This window comes from Myotis nattereri, assembly GCF_964212035.1.
Source record: "Myotis nattereri genome assembly, chromosome: 13".
Classification (NCBI taxonomy): Eukaryota; Metazoa; Chordata; class Mammalia; order Chiroptera; family Vespertilionidae; genus Myotis; species Myotis nattereri.
The window spans coordinates 40,435,438-40,458,797 of record NC_138088.1 but is presented as its reverse complement, the minus strand read 5'-3'; the positions used below and the strand labels follow the sequence as shown (position 1 = coordinate 40,458,797).

At 51.7% G+C, this 23,360-nt stretch overlaps 1 protein-coding gene across 1 annotated transcript in view; it reads left to right on the top strand.

Moving 5' to 3' along the window:
* Positions 1–23,360, top strand: part of SLIT1 (slit guidance ligand 1) — a 151,287-nt gene that overhangs the window by 13,963 nt on the left and 113,964 nt on the right. Inside the window, exons 2-4 of the mRNA XM_081104895.1 lie at positions 5,239–5,310; positions 7,434–7,505; positions 12,597–12,668. Of these exons, the coding sequence (XP_080961021.1) occupies positions 5,239–5,310; positions 7,434–7,505; positions 12,597–12,668 (216 nt within the window). The remainder of the gene's footprint in view (positions 1–5,238; positions 5,311–7,433; positions 7,506–12,596; positions 12,669–23,360) is intronic.

Here is a 23,360-nt window from a genome sequence, read left to right as displayed (position 1 = left end):
CGTGGATTTGGCCCGGCTAAGATTTCGAAGGACAGTCTCCCAGCCCAGAGGCCTGACTCAGTCACAGGCAGAGCCTCATGTTTATATTTTGGAGACTCGGCAGGATGGGATTGGAAGGGGATGGAGCCTCCCGTTGCAGGCCTGGGCTGCTGTGGGATGTTCTGGCCCCTCCGTGAAACACCACCAGGAATGGCTGGAACTCCAGGGCAAGAAATGCCCGTGAGGCGTGTGGGGCCCCAGAACTCCCCGCCAGGGGCCCACCGTGTTTATTCCTTCGGTTCTAGGAAATCCGAGGGTTTCTCTTGGTTTATCATAAACACCCAGATGCTGGGGATCAGATTCTTGCTTCCTGAGAGGATTCAAGAAATCCTGTGTGTTTTTGTTTTTTCCTCAGTAACTTTGCTTCGGAGGATTTTCTCCCAAATCTTTTACCACCGAGGTTTCCCTTTCAGTTTTGGACCACACAGGAACGGATGGAAATCGGAGCCATCTGCCACCCAGTGTACTTCCTCCTGGGGGACAAGAATGGGTGCAGATCCATCACTTTGGGAAGGGAGACAACCATCTCAGGGCATCTTCCCTGGGCCTTGGCATCCTGGGGCCTGCAGGGCCTGAGTAGCTGGCTCCTCCCTAATCAGCATGGCCCTGCCCGTCCAGCACCAGCGGGAGCTGTGCCTGGGGCACCACCTGCCTGGCGCAGCCATAGTCCTTGAGGAAAACAATAGCAGCAGCAACAGCAACACTAGCAGTAAAGACTCTTGCAGCCGGTGATGCTGGTACAGGAGCCCTGCTCTCGGTGTTTTAGAAATATTAAGTCATCCACCCTGGCCAGGGTAGCTCAGTTCGTTGGGCATCAATCCTTGCACCAAAAGGTTGCTGGCTTGATTCCTGGTCAGGGCACATGCCCGGGTTGTGGTCTGGATCTCCGCTGGGGGACATGCAGGAGGCAGCCGATCGATGTTGTGCTCTCACATCAATGTTTCTCTCCCTCCCTTTCCCTTCCTCTCTCTCTAAAAATCAAATGTAAAAAAAAGAAGTAATATTAAGTAATTTAAACTTCACCACATCTCAAGCAGGTGGGTACTATTATTGTCCCCATTTTATGAATCTAGAAACTGAGGCTCGGAGAAGTGAAGCTCCTTGCCTAAGCACAGAGCCAGGAATGGTGGAGCAGGAATGTGAGGCTGGACTGTTTAGCGCCAAAGCCCAAGCTTTTAGCCACTAAGAATGCACTTTGCTCAGCAGCTGGGACGCTCCCCTGATCTTGCTGCTTAGGTGGGGTAGATAGCCGCCCCGCCCCTTTTGAAATTTGTTTTAAATATGCGTATCCTATTTAAAATTTTTCATTTGTTTTATTGATTTGAGAGAGAGAGAGAGAGAGAGAGAGAGAGAGAGAAACATCAATGTGAGAGAGACACATGAATCGGTGGCCTCTCGCACATGCCCCCGCCGGAAATTGAACCCTCGACCTTCTGGTGCACAGAATGATGCTCCAACCAACTGAGCAGCACCGCCAGGCAGAGCAGACAGTGTCACTACACGGCCCAGTGTTCCCTGTCCACGTGGCTTCTCAGCTCCGTCAAGGCATGAGCACTCGGGGAGAGGTGGGCGGACAGAGCCCATCAGCGTGAGGCATCGTGAGGTAGGGAACGAACAGGGAATCACACTGGCCTGGTTTTGATCCGGCCCCACCACTTACCAGCTGTGTGGCACTGGGAAAGTGACCTCATCAGTCTGAGCCTTAGTTTCCTCGTCAGCAGGATGGAGAGACCACGACTCACCTCGCAGGGAGGGTGCAGTGAGGCGAAGCATGCTTGGCATTAGGCTCACGGCCTGCACACACAGGGGCTCAGTCAGAAGTGGTGGCAGGAAGCTCAGGATCCAGGGTGCTTCCTGAGACACGAGGCCGGGACGTGCCCCAGAGGGCCCACCTGACTTGGATGCTCTGTCTTAAGGTCACAGCAGCTTCTCGCATTTTTCCTAGGCAGCTTCCTGCGGAGGGGCATCTCCATGGCAACACACAAGCAGCACCTGCTGGAGGAATCAGGTGTTGGAGAAAAATGACCTCCTTGCCTCATTCTGCAGCCTCTGCTGAGGGTGGAGGGGAAGTGGTTGGCCCAGGTTGGAAACTTGGTCCTGGTGGGCCGCCCTGCGGAGGGGGAGAGGGCCGGCCAGCCGCTGGAGGTCATTTTCTCAGCCCGAGTGGTGATAATGCCTCCCTAAGCAGCAGCCTCCAGACCGGGGAGTCTGATGAGCCTCGAAGGTTGCCTTCTCAAGGGCTTTTCCCTGAGAGGAGGCACTGAGCCCCGGGGTTCGAGAGCAAGGCTGACGGGGGGAGGCTGAGTTTGCTCTGCTGTCGCACATTGTCCTCTCCTGCCTGCCTGGCCCAGGTCTTCCCTTACCTAGGGGTGGAGTGAGGTGTAGGAAGTGAGGAGGGGCTGGAACCAGCTGATGGTGGGCTAAGGAACTTCTCCTGCCGTCTGCACAGTGGGCCCGGTGCAGAAGGGTCCCAGGAGAGGCCTGTGAACGAGAGCCCTCCAGCCCACCCCGCCCACTGGTGGGAGTCTGTCTCATCGTCAGTTTCCTGAGTTCCGCATTCGGTCCTGCCTCGTTCAGACAAGCCTAAGCGTTTGTCTGCCTCAGTTTTGCCGTCTGTAAAATGAATAATTATTGTAGTCAAGTGCTTTGTAAACCATGGCTGCCATGAAAAGGAATGAACGATTGTAAAACTCACCAGCTTTTTCATGACTTTTGACTGAGTAATTCCATTTAGAGCAGCGGTTCTCAACCTGTGGGTCGTGACCCCTTTGGCGGTCGAACGACCCTTTCACAGGGGTCGCCTATGACCATCCTGCATATCAGATATTTACATTACGATTCATAACAGTAGCAACATGACAGTTATGAAGTAGCAACGAAAATAATGTTATGGTTGGGGGTCACCACAACATGAGGAACTGTATTAAAGGGTCGCGGCATTAGGAAGGTTGAGAACCACTGACGTACTATGTCCTGGACAGCTTTCCCCGTCGATAGGAACTGATCGGCACCGTTTGAAATGGCTGCATAGAGTTTGGTTTCATGGATGTGCTGAAAGCCAGCTAAGCATCGCTCTGTTGATGTCCATTTAAGCTCAACGTTTTGCTCTTAGAATCAATGCTGACATATCTTTATAATAAAAAAATTCAAACAACCAAAAATTCCTTGTGGTTTTGGGTTTGGGGATGAGAGTTTCAGTAAGATGGCCCAGGCGTGTTGCGGAAGGAGAGATTGGGGTGCAGCATAAGTGAGGCTCAGGCCTGGCTGTTTGGGGGAAGAATATCTGGTTCAATAAAAAAAGACCTTTACATTGAAAAGAGCCCGTCTCACAGGGAGAGGCACGCTCTCGGCATTTAGGGCGGGAAGTGGCTCTGGCTGGGGCTCCCACCAACGGCCTCGTTACCTTGGAGAGGCCGCCAGCCGCTCTGAGAGACCCTGTTAGAAAGGAGACGGGGAGCAGGGAATGAGTTTTTCCAGCTGCTCCCCAAGATCAAGAGCCAGGCGCAGGGGAAGGGCAGAGAGAGTTGTAATGAGCTGAATGAATTATTGGCTTGTCAGCTCAGGAGGCAGCCTGGCCTGGTCGAAGCCTGGGCTCTGGGATCAGATGGCCCAGCTCAGGCCCCTGCTCTGTCATTTACCAGCTGCTGACTTGGGGGAGGCACCTCGTTTCTTTGAGCCACTCTTCCCTCCTCTGCAAGATGGACACGATCACTCTTTCCAGCCTGGCGTGAGGAGTGTGTGGAGACTAATCACACGTTGTTCTTAGTGGGTACGATTCTAGAGCATCATCTAGTCCAAACACACTTCCGAACGCTTTCAGGAAAGAGAACTTGCTGTTCCTCACGGCAGCTCGGGCTCGGGTTGGCCACAGTTGGGAAGTGACGAGACTGAGCTGCAGGGGAACATGGGGTGGGGACAGGTGGTTGCCAAGCACGTGGTGACTGCGACAGAGGTGAGAAAGGAGGGAACATGGTGGCCGTGAACTTGGAGCTCTACAGACGGGTTAGATGCGGAGGTGACAGCTAGGTTTGGTGCGAGGCCCGAGGGAGATTCTGCTGGTGTGTGGCTCGGGAAGAACTTTCTGGGGAGTGGAGCGCCTGACTCCTGCAGGGCCTGTCGTTCTGAGGTGTGCTGGGGGGCTTCCCTCGGAGGCTGGCTGGGGAGGTGGGACCAGACAGCCTCTAAAGTGGGCTCTAGGTCCAAGGTGCCCAGGACGTGACTGGGGAGGGCCAGGGAGGAGCACAGGGGCCAGAGGCCGGGGTGGTGTGAGGGAAGGAGCCACCACTTTTGCAGGCCCGGCCCTAGGATCAGAGAGTGGAAGCCCTCCCTTCTTCAGCCCTGCCCTCCAGGCCTCCCGCTGCCTCCCACCCTCCTCTTGCTACAGGGCTGACCTCAGGGAAGGCTCCTGCTCAGAGACCTCACTGGCTCCCTGTCTCTCCTCTGCTTTCTCCGACCCTCTGTGGTCTGGACCCACGGTCCCCCAACTCTGCTTCCCTCGGCTCTGACTCTCAGCCTGTCCCCTCCCCCCCCATGGATCTGCTGGGTGTTCTCCCTCTTTGAATGTCCGCTCTGACCCTCCTGCCCTGCAGATCTGCCTTGTCCTGTCCGTCTCAGCTTGAGTCCCGCTTCCTCAGTTTCCACTGAATGGCATGGCTCACTCTACTCTCTCCTGTTCAGAATACGGACAGCTCACAGGAGCCAGTGCCACCAGATGACAAAAACCATGTCCCCCAGGGGGTCCTTTTAAACCACAGGCCATACTCTTTACCTACTTATGCCTCGTGTAAACCCTATGAGAGACAGTTATTATCCCCATTTCATAGACAGGAAACTGGCGTTCAGTAAAGATTCCACCTAAATAGCTTCTAATTGGCTACTTTTCCAATTCTTTCGTGTGTTAATGTCTCATCTCTTCAACTAGACTGAGTTCATTCAGGGGCAAAGCTCCGTGTTGGGTTTAGCAGAACTCCCAGCAGGGAGCCTTGTGCGTTCCTGCTGGTTGGACATCTGCTGCCAACAGCCCCCAGCTTGTTGGGCCTCCACATAGACTCAAGAGTCCCAGGCGTGGCTGGGGAGCACCCACCCTACTGGTCAGATGTCAGGCTTGGGCCAGGGAGCGAAGGAGCCTGGAGCTAAGCCCCCGGCCTGGGGACCCACCCTGCACAGCTCACCATTTCCTTCTCTCCTCTCCTCCACCAGGGAACTCAATGGCAACAACATCACCCGGATCCATAAGAACGACTTTGCAGGACTCAAGCAGCTGCGGGTGCTGTGAGTATGGGATCTGCTCCTGCTTGTCACCTCTCCCTGCCCCCTCCCTCGGCAGTGGCCTGTGTGTCCTAGGCAGAGCCCTGGCTGTGGGTAGTAGGGTTGTAGGGTTGTAGGCAGGCTGGGCTCCTCCACGTGGAGTCCGTCTTGGGACACCCTGAGGGTGATGGGGTGGAAGTGATGGTGAGTCCTGACCCGGAGCAGCCACTGCCTCCAGCATGGCTGAAAAATTGGGTGATGGCATAGGCACGGTGGTGGCTGCCTGGCGGGACCTCGGCTGGGCAGATGGGGCTGTCTTGTCCACCGGTTGTCTCCTGGGGTGAGGGAAGACGGAGGGACCATGCGGAATCTTTAGGTCTCTGTCTTTGTTCAGGCTGCTCTAGCAACATGCTACAGATGGGGTGGCATCAACAACAGAAATTTATTTTCTCACAGGCCTGGAGGCAAGGAATCTAAGATCAAGGTGCCGTCAGGGCTGGTTTGTGGTGGGGCCTCTCTTCCCGGCCAGCCGCTCGCTGTGTCCGCAGGTGGCCTGTCCTCTGTGTGTGCACAGAGAGAGCTCTGGTGTCTCTTCCTATAAGGACACCAGTCCTAGCAGATGAGGGCCCCATCCTTATAACCTCATTTAACCTCAGTGACCTCCCTAAGGGCCCTCTCTCCAATACAGTTACATCGGGGTTAGAGCTTCAATGCATTAATATCTGGGAAGAGGGGGGAAGAGCGGGGACAATTCAGCCTGTAACAGTCTCCATAGTTCCCTTGAACCTGTGGCCCAGAAAACTCCCCAGCAAGGGGCTGTCCCTGGCTTGAGAGGGCAGGTGATTGGGAGCACTTGAGGGTAGAGTCGATTTCCCTGGGTTGCTTGGCAGCAACAGGTATTGGAGGCAGTGGGCACGACGCTATTGGGAAAGGAGCCATCAGCAGCACCTCCTCTGTCATGCTGGGCAGGGGTGAGGGGCCGGGAGGGTGTTGATCCCTTCATCTCTCCTTCTCTGCTGATCTCGATGCGGAGGCAGCCATCCTGAGGCTTGAACATCAGACAGTCATAGAACCCCTCGTGCCTTATTCCCAGGGAAGTGCAAGGGCCCTGGGGCCTCAGTTCTGTCAGAACTACTTGCTTTGCATTCGTTTCTGAGGGTCTTTGGAGGAACTGGGGATCTTGTGGCTGATCCTCTCTGGGGTCATCGCTATCGCCACTGATCTCTGACCCCATCCCAGGCTCCAGAAATCTCTTTTGAGCCTGAGGAAGCTCCCCTTCCTCCTGGTTTGTCCCCCTCTTCCCCACCCAGGTCTACACTGGGAGCTCCTCAGTAGCATAGGCTCTGGAAACAAGAGGAGAAAAAGAAGTGGGTGGTGGTCGTTTCTGCCCTCTGTCCTGTCTCAAACCTCATCTGCGGTGCATGTGGGAGCACATACGCCACCCGCTGGAGAGTGGAGAAGGGAACGTGTAGGGAGAAAAACACGTTTGACAACCTCAAAAATTACCATGCAACAGGCGATCTGTTGGCAAAAACTGCTGTCCGCCAGCTGGACGCTCTGGGCTGCATGGCGCATTGGCAATGAGGAGGTGCAGAGCCCCATGGAGCCAGGTGGCTCAGCTGGCAGCAGATGGGCCAGGCAGAGTCGGGGTGCAGGCGGAGGGGGTGTCGTCTGCCAACTGCAGAATGTGCTGCATGTGTGGGCTTTGCCCAGTTGGCACCGGATCCCCTCCCCCTGCTACTGGCCCATTCTGTCCATTCTGCCCCTTGGAAACTCACCCTCTGGGCCAAAGGAGGGCACGTGCACCTGCAGCCCAGAGCAGCCCCTGCTGCCTGCTGCCTTGGGTCCGGCTTCCCAAGCATGCCTTGGAGCAATGACCTGATGCTCTGGTGTCCTGTGGCCTTCTGCCATGCAGGGATCAGCATGGGGCTGGGGCTGGAAGCGCATCTTGCGGTTGAGGCTGGGTGTGCTGAGGAGTCCCTGCAGGGAATCGGCAACGTTGTGAGGAAATTTTGTGGGCTCAGGCCGGACTCAGGTTGGCACGCGTCTCAGGCACAGCTCCTGTCTCACTCACTCCCTTGTGCCAGCTGTTTCCAGGAGTCCTTGTCCAACATGCTGTAGCTGTCTTTGTCTCTTCGCTTCCTCAGGCAGCTGATGGAGAACCAGATTGGAGTGGTGGAACGGGGGGCTTTGGACGACATGAAGGAGCTGGAGCGGCTGTAAGTATCTGTGGGTGTGGGCTCAGGAGGGCGGTGGAGGCTGGCTCTGAAGGGACACGAGCAGACTGAGCCTGGTGGCCAAGGGGGTGTGTGCTCAGGGGCAGGACGGCACGCCCAGCCTGCCTCCCGCCTGCTGATAGGAGCCAGGGGCAGCTGCAGCGTGGACATGGTCACAACATCATCATGAGCTCACAGCAGAGAGAAAGCTGGAGACTGTTCTCATCCCACATTCTAGATGCAGCTATTCCACCCCCGCCCCAGCCCCCGAAAATGCATTATGGCAAAAAATCCACACATTACAGAGGAAGTGAGATTTCTTCCTATAATCTCATACCCAGGTGTAGACACTGTTCACCGATGTGTGTGGCCTCAGGGAAGCGTTGGTGTGTGGAGGGGACCATCAGGGAAGCCCTGGGGGCACGGAGGAGCCATGTTTTGGGTGTCAGGGCCACAGCACAGACACTGGAAGGTGGAGGCATTTCGGACTTGCATGGTTTGTTCCTTACTGGGCTTTCAAGTTTGCAAATGTGTCTTGATCAATTTTTGCATTTCAGATGGGCAGTAATGAGGAAAAAAACGCACATGGTATGGGTGAGGTGGGGGGGGGGATTGGCACTCACATTCAGGGTGGTCACCAACCTAATTTTTCTTTTATCTTTTAAATTGATTTGAGAGAGAGAGAGAGAGAGAGAGGGGGAGAGAGAGAGAGAGAGAGAGAGAGACATTGATTTGTTGTTGCACACATTTATGCATTCAGTGGTTGACACTTGTATGTGCCCTGACCAGGGTTTGAACCCACAACCTTGGTGCGTCTGGATGATGCTCTAACCAACTGGGTTACCCTGCCAGGCCCAATCTCATGTTTTGGCAAAGTGGTTTGTATGTAGGTGTCAAGAACTCTATTGTTCATGCCTTTTGAGCCAGAAATAATCAGAGACATGGCTAAAAACATGTATATATCAGGATGTTCATTGTACATTATTGAAATACAATAAAAAATTGGCAACAGCCATTCTGGTGGAAACATAGCCGTAAAATCACACTTTGGGAGAACAATCACAGCCATGGGAATGTACACACAACATAATGTTAAGTGGAAAAGGCAGGAAGTGACATTTGTGTAAATAAAAATTAACTTGTATGTGTACAGAATGCAGGAGGAGGAAAAGAATTGATAATATTAACTCTCACTGCATTGAGTGGTGGGTTCACAGGTAACTTTAATTTTATTCTTTGTGCTTTTATATTTTTATGGATTTCCCAATGATTTTATAATAATAGCTACTATTGATTGCCTTACTCTCTGCCAGGCACCAAGATAAGCTCTTTGCCCCTCGCCCCCAATATCTCCTTAAATCCTTGAAACAACACTGGGTCAGTGGGATCTTCCAGATGAGAAATAGAGGTGCACAGAAGTTAAGCACTTGCCTCATGAAGTGATTATTAAGTGATTACATGCAGGAGAGGGGATTAGAACTGGGACCATGTAGCCTCCAAAGCCTGAGCTCTTAATGGCTATGTCCTAATACCTCCCTTTTCTCTTTTATATAAAAGAAAATAAGGTATTACATGAAAGGGAAAGGGTAGGGTTGTCTCAGTGCCTTTCCTGCAGGTCAAGGTGACCTTTCCTTGGCCTTCCTCAGCCAGCCCTAGCCTGGGTGACAAGGAGCCCCCAGCTGAACAGATAAAGGGCTCAGAAATAAACATACCCCACTCGTGACCTGGTTATGAGGGGCTGGTTCGGACCTAACCCATTCCAGCTTCAGCTCGGGTACTGCCAGGCCCCGGAGGAGGAGAGAGGGTGGGTTGGGGTTCAGACATGGTCTGGTGGCCCTCGTCACGCCTGCTTCTGCCATCCAAGGCAGGGCCCTACTTTTCGAGTCACGACATCACTGCAGACTTTGTCCCTCCTGTCCTTTTCCAAGTTCCTTTCTTTGTGGCTGCTCTGTCCCTGGGGTCCAGTGCTTGCTGTGGACGGCCGGCACCCTCTTGGACTTGTCGGGGACCCATGGTGAATCAGTTAATCATACATGTTGGATGAGTGGGGAGTCATGAACACCACACATACTGTAAACATCTCATTTTAAGTTATAACATATAAATGAGCACTTATTGAACTCCCCTCCACTCCCCCTCCTTAAAAAAATTTTTTTTTTTTGCCAAGACCTTTCTTTTTATTATGAGATGCTGACTGGAGTTCACCTAAACCACACATGTGCACCTTACTTAGGAGTTTTGGTTTTGGTTTCTCTAGGGTGAGTGAGATTTCTGAAGGGTCCTTGGGAGCAAGCGGGGTGGAGGATCCTGAATTTCTTGAATGATCCTCTTGCCCTGCAGTCTTTTCCGTAATTCATCAGCCCTTTAATTAGCAGCTTCCCTTTTAGTGACTCTTTCAAAGCATTCAGCCTAGTTTTCATAGAGATGACTCTCTCTTTTCGCACTGGTATTTGGTTTGTTTATGTAACAGTTCATTCAATTATACTATTATAATTATAAGTACCTCTGGCTAAACAGGTTTGGGAACAGACATAACTGGTCTTGTGAGCAGTTACAGACTTGAGTGCAGAAGCAGCCGCCTGCGGTTCTGCGGCCATGAGGATCGGGGTGCCGCGGTGTCAGGGTCTGATGTTGGGAGGGGGTGCAGCGCTCAGGCACCCTCAGCTGGCTGAGTGGGGGTCGTCGATGTGTCTGTCGTGTGGAGGCAGCCAGGATGGGGAGCTGGGGAAAGGCAGACTTCAGAACCTCACCTCCGGGAGTTTGGAGGTGATCGGGGGTCACTTACCGCTGGACATCCTAATTCCTCTGATGTCAGAGACGCCAGCAGCAGAGTCAACAAACATGTCCCGAGCATTTGTTAAGACCAAGCCATGTGGTGCGATGGTGGTGGTGACGCCTTCCCCGTGGGGTTGTGGCAAGGAGGAGACCAGAAGACGTGTGTGTGAACGTGTGTGAACGTAAGGCCTTGTCATCGAGAAAGAAACCCTCCGTTTTATTCTGTCTTTCCCCTGACAGGAGGTAACGCCTAAAAAACATCTGTTCTGGTGCCTGGCACACGGTGAGGGCTGCTATGGACTGGTAGCCACTGCTGCAAGGGTATTATTCTTAGCTCCCTGCAGGCCCCGCACCTCGCTGGGACCCGCCCTCGATGTCCTTTGATTTTCCACTTTAACTAGTTATTAGATCCCTTTTCCTTTTAAGTGTTTTTCAGAAATTGAAGCTGGAAAACTGAGAACATCTCGGGGGGAAAACAAAACAAAACAAAAACCAGTGATTACCAGGCAGTGTAAACACAGGATTAATTTATTGGAGGAGGTTAAGGAACTTGGAGCCATCTGAGGTCTACTGTTGCTTTAAGGATTCTCTTGGTGGTCCCTTTTTTCTGAAGCAGCGATGCGTTTTCCGAGGAGCCGGTCCTTTAGGTAATGCTTCTTCCAGCTGGTCTAACTGCCTGTACTGTCCTGGGAAATGGTATCTCTCTCACGTAGCAGATAGAGGGTGACTCCTAGGAGGTAAAGTGCCAGCCACAGAGAATTACATTCCTTCCTCCCTCCCAGCAAAAGGGAGCTTTTGCTGAGCTGGTTGATCATTGTCTAGATCTGTCAAAGGAGAGGTTGTGTGAAACTCAGACTGTGCCATAGACGGAGGGCAGGGGCTGCATTTACCGCAGTGCTGCTCCAACCTCGCTGAGCACGCAGGCCGCCTGGGGATCCTGTTGAAATGCAGACTGGCTCTACAGGCCTGGGGGAGAGCCTGAGATGGTGGGGCTCTTAGCAACTCTTACGTGATGCCCCGGCAGGTGGTCCAGGGGCCACAGTATCGAGGCTCCATAGTTTACAGGTGTCACATCCCCTGATGGGCTGGAGGCCAACACCCCAGTGCCAGAGAATTAGTTGCCTGCTAGTCATGGGGATGTAAGGTATAGCGTAGGGAGTATAGTCAGGAGAACTGTAATAACGATAAGCGGTGGGTACAGACTTAGTGGAGTGATCACTTTGTAAGTTACATCTATGTCTAATCACTGTGTTGTACATCTGAAACTCACATAATAGTGTATGTCAGCAGCACTTTAGAAAATGAGGAAAAAAAAGAGTGTGTTGTCTAAGGTGGCGAGATAAGTCTGGGTAAACTTTGCTGCTTCCCTGGGACGAGTCCAGTTTCTTTCTGCACGTCTTCTCGTCAGGCTGCATTCCAGACCCAGACTGCCCACTCCCGCCTGTTTTATTACGCTGAGAAGTTGTCCGTCCACCACTAGAGGAACTAGGAATGGTGAACATAGGCAATCGGTCACTGCAAATGAAGGGGTCGTTCTCTGTTGTTTGGCATGAAAGGACACCCACAAATTGTTGAGTCAGAAACGTGCAAGTGGCCGAACATGTTTTCTTCTACTATTTGAAGCCTTAAAAAAAAATTTAGCATGCTTTTCCATAAATAATTAAAAAAATCAATAAAGCTATTTTTGTTTTGAAAGAAGGCCTAAAAGCAAACAATAAAAGTTGAGTTGCCACTGAGCCAAATGTGCGTAAGAACAATAAAGAGCCAGAAACATGTGTCCAGGGAGCATTTGATATCTTGCTCCCCAGTGTATGTCATCAGTTAGGCTCAAATAAACTCATAAAAATTCTTAAAACCAAAACAAAACACGCGACCAGTCCTGCCCCATTGGGAGAGACCTCATATTTCATGTGTACTCAGATATCCAACTCACACACTGAGAGAGATCGATCGGGGCCTTTTAGATCACAAAGGGTCCTGCAGCTGTAAGAGCAGATGCTGATGGGCACGGGAGGAAGTAATGGCAGGAAAGGTGCTCTGCTTATTGCCCGCCCACTCTCTCCATGGCAGGTCCCGGGGCGGGGGGCTTTCACAGATATTCTGCTCGTATCCTCCCCAAGTGTTGGATGGCAGAACTCCCACTTTATAGATGAGTAAACTGAGGCCCAAAGAAGGTGATTTCCCTGGGATTGTACAGCAATCATGTTAGGGTTTGAACCCTGGGTTCTCTGACTCCGAATCCAATGCTTTCTGAAAAGCCCTGTGGACTTCCTGGATTCCCCCAGCAATCCCCAACTCCTCCTCTCTTCTCTTTTGCAGACGACTGAACCGGAACCAGCTGCACATGTTACCAGAACTGCTGTTCCAGCATAACCAGGCTCTGTCCAGGCTGTGAGTGATGCTCCGAGGCCAGAAAGCTCCCTCTGGGCTCTTATCCCTCACCCTGTGGGAGGGAGAGGGTTTGGGCTGTGGGGTTGGGGCTTTCCCGTGACCCCCATGTTCCTCACGGGGAGGAACTGCTCAGGGTCTCAAAGGTCAGGCCTTTGCTGTCGGAAGGTGCTGTGTGGGCCATTTCTCCATGGCAGGCACCTGACCGAATCTGACGTTCACCGCGTTCCATGTGCTGCCTCTGCCGGTGCGGGGCTCTAGGGGTGGGCCCGGCGCTGCAGGGTGGACATTCATACCCATCCCTCACTGCCTTTGGTAACCTGCCGTGGGTCAAATTTTCATTCATTCAGCTAAGTCCTTCTTGGGCACATTTCTATTTTCAGCTCCGAGTAATAGGGTCTGTTAACGTAGACCTTGTTAATGTGTGTAATGTCATACTTTTATTTGTTGTACATGTACTTCTTCCAAGTTTTAAGGGTCGTGGCTAATTCTGTTGCTTTATGATTTGCCAAGCGTGTCTGTGATTGTTCTACCGTACATTTCATTCCGTGGGATCTTGGGTTAAACAGGACCTTCCTATCTAAGAAATCTCTTTCAGCTCCTTAGCACAGGGTCCATTAGTCTTTGATTGCCTGCCTCTAGTGATGGGGAGTGCACCACCTCCTGGGGCAATCAGTTCCATTATTGAAAAGTCTGCATGGTAGAAACACTTTTTAAATTTTGAGCCCTGAATTTGCTTTCTGATAATTTATGGCTCCCCCTCACCCCCCACCCCAGCTTTGCTTTCTGTAAGTACCTAGAACAATCATAAACTCTCGTTAGGTTTTTGAAGGGTCATCATTGGGTTTTTGAATTTTGAGCTGGGAGGTTTTTGAGCGCCCTTAGTTGTTGTCATTAAAAACCTGAAACACCATTGCACCGCGTGAGATGCTGGGCAGCTGGTCCCTCCTGACGCTTGCCGGGCAGCACCTAGCGGAGGAAGAAGCAGTTGTGATGCAGGTGAGACTGAGGGGTAGGGGCTTGGTGGGAGGTGGCACCTGGGCTACCTGCGTGCTGAGGGGCCAGTTCTTCCCACCTCTGTCATGATTTCCAGGCCTCTTGATGAGCCCAGTGGTCTCCAGAATGTGTCACCCGATTCTGCCTTCAAGGCTTGTCTGTAAGATGGAACTCTAATTTTCAGTCTGGTCACTTTCTGTTTCTTTGTCCTCCTGGCCGGGAGGCCTCTCACAGTGACCCTCAGCGATGGCTCCCTTGGCTGTCTTTGCCACCCTTGGGCGAGAGCTGGGCTGTCTGTGACATGGTGCCAGGCACACGCAGGGCGTGCGCGTTTCTTTTCTTGACGTAACTGCTGAAGGCACAGAACCTTCCTGGCAGATGCAGCCCCGGCACCTCCGTAACGTGCGGTCCATGGGCTGGCGCACAGGGTCCATGGTGTTGCTGCTCACGGGCAGGCGGCTGGCCTGGGCCCAGCAGCACCAGTGCCTCCCGTCCCTTCTCCCAGCTGCTGTTGCGGCGTTTTCACAGCTCTTCTCTCTGCAGGATTCATCCTAACGTCTCTTCTCTTGGTCTCCTTCTGCACTTTCCCTCCTCCTAAGCCTCTCAGCCTTTCCAGCTGCCGCCCTCGCTCTCTGGGCAGATGTGCTCCTTTCCCTCAGCCACCACCCAGGGTCAGAGCCTGTGTGGAGTGGAACGTTGCCAAACTCTGGTCCCCTGCTTTGATAGTCTTCATTTATTTTATTTAAAATTTGTTTATTTAAAAATTGTAGCTTTATTGAGGTATCGTTGGCAAATAAAATTGTAAGCTATTTGAAGCATACTTTGTGGTGATTTGATATACTAGAATGTATACATTGTTAAAGGCTCCCCCATCGAGTTAATTAGCACATCCATCACCTCACATGTTTATCTTCTTTTTGTGTGTGAAAACATTTACGTTCTCTGTTAGCAGACTTCAGTTATACACTACAGTGTTCTCTCTTTTATACTCCAGAGCCTCAGACCTTACTCATCTCAAAGCTGAAAGTTTGTACCCTTTGACCAACCTTTCCCTTTTCCCCCACCCCCGAGCCCTTAAGATTCCATATGTAAGTGATACCACCCAGTATTTGTCTTTCTCTGTTTGGCTTATTTTACTTAGCCTAATGCCCTCAAGCTTCATCCATGTTGTCACAAATGGCAAGATGAATAATATTCCATTGTACAGTATATATATATGTTTGACATGCTTGCTATACATATATATTTATATATATTTCACATATCTATCTATCTACCTTGTTTATCTTTGCCCCACCCCTCCACCCCCATTTTATCGACCTGAGCATCAGGCATTTCAGAACATCTCTGTTCCCGCTTCCAGTGGTCTGGCTGAGGAGCACTCAGCCACTCTTGGTTCCAGAAACAGACAGTAAGGGTGGGGTATTAGTGTAAGGGCGCAATCAGCAGACTCACTGGCTCCCTAGGACAGAAAGCGAGGTACAGCTGGGACTGGGCATGAGTATGAGAGATATTTCCAGTCCTTTCTTAATGTCTACCTTATTCTACTCATCCCTGTCCTGGGCTGACGGGCAGCATTTCAGCTCCACCTGCCTTTGGTTGGCTACAGTGCTGACTCCCCTCCTGCATTCTGTGACCTTGGCGCTCAGACCCTCCAATGTCTCAGGTCCAACCGCATGTTTCTGGGGGAAAGAATCCGCTTGGCTCACCTTAGGTCAAGGGATTGCGCCGGGGCCAATGAGCTGTGTAGGGGCTTGTGGGGTCACCTGCAGTCATATTATAGAGCCCGCCCTTCCCTTAGGAGGCAGGGAAAGGGGGAAGGCAGTGCCTCCTTTCTGGTCTGTCACCTGTTGACCTTCCCTCTGCTCTGAGAGATCCATTACTAATCCTTCCCATCTGGAGCAAATCATTGGCTTTCCTTGCAGAGGCCGTTATGCTAAATCAGCATGAAACCGAGTCTGAGAGACCAAATGTTCCGGGTAAGGTGTGGTCACAGAGTATGTCAGGTGGTGGGGTCCACATTTCGGTTGCTTTTGTCTGTGAGGCTTCCAGGAGTTAAAATCCTGTAACTGGTTATTGCCCCTGGTGTTGGGTTAGTCTGTCTATTTCTTTCGTTATGCAGAACCTGTGGCCCAGAGAGGTGATTTGTGTTGGACCCCAGAGCAGTTTGATGATAGGGTTGGAATTCAAGACCAGGCCTTCAAAGGTCCTTAGAGAGCCTGAAAATGGGCTTAACCCGTGCCCTAGAAATCTCATGTTTGGGAATCTATCGTGAGAAATGATAAAGCATGGGCACAAACATGTTCCTTGCAGCATTATGTAGAATATTGAGATGTAGACTGTTTCTATATTGAAATATCAAATATGGTAAAGAATATAGAACAATTTGAATGTCTAACTTTGGGGGAATGGTTAAGTGAATTATGCTGTATGTACTTGATGGAATCTTTATAGCATCATCAAAAATGGCCTTAATGAAAGACATAAGTAATGCAGATAAGTGTTTGTGATATCAAAAGCCAGGATGCAAAATTGTATTAACAATATGATCACGAAATAAATCACTCTAAAGAATGCACATAAAAATGATTGTAAATTCCCACAGGGTTGTCGCTGGGTGACTTTTTCTTTTCTGTGCTTCCCAGATGTTCTATAAGCAGCATGCATTATTTTTATGGCAGGAGACCTCCCAGTTTTTATAAGCAACGAGAAGCCTCTGTAGCTTGAGTTCAAGTGAATGCCAGATGCGTAGTGTTGGAACGCTTCCCTGAACCCCATTGAGCCCCATTTGCTCTTTTATCAGATAAAGATAACATCTACCTCTCAGGCTCTTGTGGGGTTCAAGAGAGGTATAACCTGCTTTCATGTCGGGTGTGAACACAGTAGATGCTCAGAAATGTGAGATGAATCCATATGGGAACTGCTTCAGAGGATGGCAAACCAGACTGGAAGAGGCGCCCAAGGTGATCCCACACCCTCCCTCTGGGCATTGGTCCACTGTCAGGTCCTGCCTCCACTTCCTGTGTGATTGAGCCTCACTTCTCTTAACTTGGAGCCATCCTCTCGCTTTGCAGGAACCTCCCCCAACAGGCTTTTTTTTTTTTTTTTTAAATGAGAGGCTTAGGTTTACCTGTGGAGGCACCTGCTGGCTGGTGTGCAGGCAGCAGCTGGAGCGTGGCTTGGGACAGCCATTGCACAGGCTCAGGTAGTTGACAGAGGGAATCTGCCAAGCTCAGAGGGTTCGACATGCCCAAGGGGCTGAGGCAAATGTAAACTCTGGTCTGTCTGACGCTAAAGCTTGTCCGTCCATAGTATCCATCCACCCCCTACTCACCAGCCATCCATCCCCTGCACCCACTACCTGCTCACCTACCCATCCACCTACCTACCATCTACCCACCCCCACCCTGACTCCCACTCACCTGTACTCCCACTTACCCATCTACCAGCCACCAGTCAACCCACCTATCCCTGTCCTCCCTGCTCTCCCACCCTCCTCCCATCTAACAATCCCCACTTATTCATCTGCCTACCTACCCACTCTTCCTCTCATTTACTCACCAACCGCCCATTTACCCTTTCAGCCCCACACCCATTCGCCCTCTCCTTTCCCACCAACCAACCCACATATAAACCTGCCCACATACCCAACTCTCATCCCACTCCACGCCTTCCCTCCTCCCCTCTCCCCTATCCACCTTCTGTTCATCTACCCACCACTTGCTCACCCATTCATCCAACAGTTCCTGGGGGTGTCCTATGGACCAGGCACTGTTCTAGGTGCTGAATACTACTGGGGTGATGGCTTGTGAGAGAGACTGGTGGGGCACTGCCTCTCCCGGGGTGAGGGTTTGGGAGCTCTTTGAGGAGTGCTCTTTGAGAGCTACCTGCCATCCTCTGACTACCAGCAGGTTGGAGTGGGCTGAGGGGCAGATGTTTCCCTGGCTGGACCCGGCTCCCCTATGGGGGGTGGTTATACCCTGCTGGTCCATTACCTGGGTGTGGGGTCAGCTGCATCACCTGAGAATGTGTGGGGGTGTTGTTTCGTGGATGCCCACAGGTGTCAGATGTGTTTGACCCTGACTGCTTCCCTTACAGCAGCAAAGCCCACGTGTGGGTGTGGAGCCCATGAGTGTCTGCAGAGGGGTCTCCCGCGGCCTCGTATCCCTCTTCTTGCTGGTTGCATCCCCTTCCTCATCCGGAAGCTGCTTCTGGACACGCAGTTCCTCTGGGCTTCTTTTTAGCCTTGAAACCAATATGCATCCCGACAACATCAAGCTTTGTGTCTGTGCTGGTCCCGGAAGGGGTGGGGGTGGGTGATTAAGGGCAGCCCAGGGCATTTATTTCCCCTTATTTATATCCCTGCTGGAAGGGCCGGGATAACTCATTAACAGGGCGCCGGTGGCTGGAGAGGCGGGGAAGTGATATTCCGCAGGAGCCCTGTTGAAGAATGCCTGACCCTGCCGACCCCGTCTCGAGCTGGGTTTAATTAAACTGTCAGCACTGGTCAGAAGAACAAAGCCATCCTGGTCCCCAGCCCCCCTCAGAGGCGGGAGGGCATTCTCTGCTGAAACGAAGAGCTGTTAAAAATGGATGTCTTGCCTCCGCGGGAAATTACCCGGCGCAGGAAGGTGACCCCGCTATTGTGCATGTCCACTCCAGGCAGCAGATCTGCGGGACTGAGCCAGCCGAGGGCCCTGAGCGTGAGGGAGGGGGCGCCTGTGGCCTCCCCTCTCTCTGCCTGGGCCTCCTTCCTGCCAGACCCGCCACCTTCAGATGCTCTTGCTCGCCCTCCAGTCTTCTCTTTTCCCAGAAAGGAGTTTTCCCAGCTCGGTCTCATGAGACACCAAGTCTGTGGGATGTTTCTGGCGTGAATGATGGAGAGAAGCTTCCCCCGTTCTCGGGTTTGGGAAAATGCTGGGTCAGACACTTGAAGTGGGATTTTCAGTCCCTTTAACCCACTCATGCACACCATGTCCTGAAACTCTTGAAAACTTTTTTAGGGAAATACCTAGATCTTGTGGATGTAGTGTCAGGTAACTTGCTGAGGTCTCAGGCAGTAAGGATCAGAGCTGAGACTCGAACCCAGGCCCCTGACCCCAGACCCATGCACCCCCCCTCTAAACCATTAGAGCCCCTGTTTGCCTCCACCCAGCCTGGCTCTGGTGCGAGAGCCACACTAACAAAGACCCTCCCAAGGGCAGCAGCGTTGCCTCCGTGCAGAGAACAATTTGGGGATTATGAGTCATCAATTATGGAGCACCCTGGGTTCCCAGAGTGCTTTCCAATCATTAAATCCGTGCGTGCTGTCAAGGCTCAAGTGAAAAGGGCCAGAGTCCCACTGGGCTGGCCCAGGAACCTCTGCGGGAGAGGCAGCTGGCCGGAGATTGACATCCCTGTGCCAGAGCGGCTGACACTCCCAGCATGGACTAATGTCCTCACCGCAGCCCCTGGCCCTGAACCCCCCCCCCCCCCCCCCCCGTGCCTCAGAGCCACAGAGGCCTTCACAAATACTGGGAACTCAAGGCTTGGAGCCTGCAGGGAAGAGCGGGCGATGGGTCACCCCAGAGAATGAGCCCTGCTGGGGACGTTTTATAGAAGCTCCAAGGAATGGAAAGCCGCCGTCTCTCCTGTAGCATTACAAAGATCAGCATGGAGCCAACTGAATTCATGGCATCCAGAAGGTTCTGAACAGAGAGGCGTATATGGGTGGAAGGTGGGGTGGTGGGGGCTGTTGTGAAAAAGTTGTAGGGGAGTGAGGATGTCTTAAAAACCATTTCAAAAGTCACCTAAATAATTTTGCTATGATATTGAACATTTGCAAATAGAGAAAATAGAGAAAGGTAAGGCAGTTGTTGGGGCCCAACACAGACCGGGAAAGCCCTGAGCCCAGAAGTCAGAGAAGGGAGGGAGGAACTGGTGGCCCAGACGAAGCGTAGGCACTGTTTACGCTCCTCCCGGGCCTTCAGGACAATGTCCGCCACCAGAAAGACACTGCTTGCCGGCCCTGCCAAACCCCCTCGTGCTGGGGAAACAAGGACACGGGTAGGCCTGGGTCCCTGCCCAGTCTGGCAGGGAACCGGGAAAAGATTCCTATGTAACCACATCAGCAAAGCTGCTTTTGCCATGTAGGTGATGTCCACAGGTTCCAGGGACCAGGATGTGGACCTCTTTGGGGGCCATTATCCCGTCTGCCGTATGGTCTTCCCTTTGGAGGACGGCACCCCTCAGTGACCAAGGCCCAGCTGGGCCCCTCCCTGCCTGGGGCTGTGGAGTGAAGTACACACACCATCCCAGCTCCAAGCAGACACTGAAGAAGGGCGGCTGGGCACCTCTCCCAGCTCTTCAGATTGGACTTAGCTCCTTGGCACCGAGTCCTCTCTTTCCTCCAGTGATCACAGTAGCTGATTAGCTATGGGACTCTGGGCATATTATTTAACCTCTGCGTTATTTCCTCAACTGTAAAATGAGGGGTTGGGGCTGTTGTGAAGATTAGGGGTGATTTGTATGGTGCACCCAGCATAAGGGCTTTGAATGCCATCCTCTCCCAGAAGTCATCCTGGAATGGAGTGGTGGTTGGGCATGCCCTATCCAGCCACGCGACTCGGACAAAGAGGACAGTCTGCTGTCCTGGAAGTCCTCGTGAGTTGCCCCCGGCCAGTGGGCTTCTCTGGCTCCTTTCTCCTCACAGCCTCAGCAGGAGGTTCTAGGCTGAGCAGGGGGTGAGGGCCTGATTGCCGCCTGGTCTCCTGTCTCAGAGCAGGGCCTGCCTGTCTTCTCTGTGGGAGGCAGAGCTCCTTATCTCATTTCGTATTTTGCCTCAGCTCACTCTCGGGTTGGCAGGCAGCTTAGCCTGTTGCCTGAAAGTTTTGCTCCTGCAGCCTCTTCTTTCTTTGGTTTTATGGATGGAAAATGAGATAGAGACTTCATATAAATGGAAGAAGAATTTCTACAGCCTCTTTCTCAGAATGCATTCCTTAGGAGTTGACTATAATGTAGGTCTTTTTATTAGATTAACTTGGCATGAATATTAACGTAAATTATAACTCATTACATTTAGACTCATGGTCTATTAAGTGCAAGATTTAAAGAAATAAACACTTGGGTACAGTGCATTACCTTCTTTATGAATTCTTGATCGATCTCTGCTTAATCTAATCTTAGCTTTCATGTTGAGGCTCTTATTATCAAAAGGCCTTCCTAGAACATACACATGGTTTTATTATTTTGGGACTTCAGGTGATCTTGGCATCAGGAGGTCAGTAGTGTTCAGTATATTTACATTATTATGAAAAGAAGCTCCAGAATTTTTTCATCTTGCAAATCTGAAGCTCTGTCCTCACAAACAATTCTTCAGTTCCCTCATCCCAGCCCCTGGTAGCCACCATTCTACTTCCTGTCTCTGTAACTTTGAGTATTTTAGGCGCCTCAAATAAATGGGATCAGATAGTGTTTGTCCTTTTCGTGACTGGCTTATTTTACTTAGCATGATGTCCTCAAGGTTCACGCATGCTGCAGCCTGTGAAGGGATTTCCTTCCTTCTCAAGGCTGCATAATATTCCATTGTATGCACACACCACATTTTGTTTATCCATTCATCTGCCACGGGCATTTGAGTTGCTTCTATTTCTTGGCTATTGTGGATAATGCTGTTATAAACATGGACGTGCAAATACCTCTACAAGACCCTCTTTTTAATCCTTTTGTACATATCTTCAGAAGTGGGATATTATGATAGTTCTATTTTTAATATTTTGAGAAACTGCTGTACTGGTTTCCCTAGTGGGTACACCACTTCACCAATACTTACTTTCTGCCTGTTTTTTTGATAGTAGCTGTTCTAATGTGTATGAGCGGATATGTTATTGTGGTTTTAATTTGCATTTTTCTGATGATCAGTGCTATTGGTCATCCTTTTATAAGCTCGTTGGCCATCTGCGTGTAATCTTTGGAGAAAGGCCCTCTCAACCCTGGTTTGCTGGGTGAGCTACTCAAGAGACTCCCTGGAAAGCCCAGAGCTAGAGCTGCAGGAAGCTGCTCCGGTTGAACAAACCAGGATCCTTCAGTGAGGGGGCAGTTTCCCCAGCCTCCTTCCGGGAAGCCAGACTTTCCTGTCTACAGCCAGGGTGGACCAGTGAGGAGGCGGGGGGGGTGGGTGGGGGGGGTGGGGGGTGGAGGGTGGGAAGCCAGCACGCTGAGGGGTCCTGGGCTTTTTGGCGCAGTGTGATGGAAATGAGCACTGAGAGCCAGGACGCCTGTGTTCGAGATTTGGCTCTGTCCCCGTCTGGCTGGGATCCCTTGCGCAAGTCATTAGCATCTCTGGACCCTGTTCTATCACTGTTGTTAATGAATTGGATGAGCATACAGAAGGGATGCTCAGCAGATTTGCAGGTGGCACAAAACTACAAAGAGGTGGCCATTATACCCAAAACGATGGAAATAAGCTTAAAAAAGATCTCCAGGAACTGGGTGAAATTAAATATTGATAAATATGAAAATGATGTTGAAAGCGACGAATGGTTTGGCAGCACTTGTTATGTCATCTTCAAGCTGAGGATGAGTCCTGTGGTAAAGTGGCTGAAAGAGTGAATGTCGCCTTAGGCTGAATTAATAAAGGCAAGGTCTCCGCTCCAGGGGAGGGGACAGGCCTGAGCACATCCAGAGAACAGGGTTCAGTCCCAGGCTCTGTGTGTTGTTGTAGGTGGTGGTGGGGGGGGACACTAAGCATGCTGCGGAGGAGGGCAGCTAACATCAGGAGCCGCGTGGAAACGGTTTCATGTGAGATACAGCCAAGGGGCCGGGGGCTGTTGGGTGTGATGAAAACAAACGGACAGGAACTCGGAGAGTAATTTTCAAATCTATGTGAAGGGCTGTCAACAGGAGAAGAGAGTGACTTGTTTCAGAAGCAGAACTGGGTGCCGTGGTGGAAGGTGTGGGGAGGTGGATCTTGTTCTGGGCAAGGCAGGCTTGTTCTGTGGTGGGCTGCTCTGCTTGTCACCTGGTCCCTGGAAGAATTCAAGGCAGGACTGAGTGTCTGAGAGGATGGGGGAGCCTGGCTTTGATGGGTTCGGTGCTTTTAGATGCAGAGCTGTCTAATCAGGGACCCTTGGAGGACTCGTGAGCCGGGAGAGGCCGGGCCCACATGGTGTTTGGGATGGATGATCTGCTTGCAGACACGAGAAGCTGGCAGACGTGAGAGCCCGGAAGGCCCAGGCCTGAGCCAGTGTTGGAAGTTATCCTTTCCAGCAAAGTGCTTCCAGCAAACTGTGGAGCAAAATATTTACCAGACCCCGGATTCTGGCCCATGTTTTGGAGTCAAATTTGGAACAATAGAAATCAGTGAATAGCTTTGGAAATAATGTCTGATCTGTGAAAGGACACAGAAGGTTTGTCCTGAGACTGGAGGTGCTCAGCGCTCTCCCGGACCCCCCACCCCAGCGATGAGCAATGACTCATTTCTCCTTTGAAGTCCAGGCGTTGTCTTCGGAGCCCTGGTGTTTACACCCTCTGCTCCCTCAACAAAGGGCCTTCTGTCGGTGGATCTAGGAGGCCACGCAGGGAAGGTCAGAAAGGAAGGTATGGACTGAATACCAATAAGAAGGGGAAGTGTGTTTGCGGCGGATGAGGGGCGCCAGGCAACTGGGGGCCCACTCGTGCTGTGCACACAGAGCAGAGAATGCCCTTTGGCGGGTGTGTCCT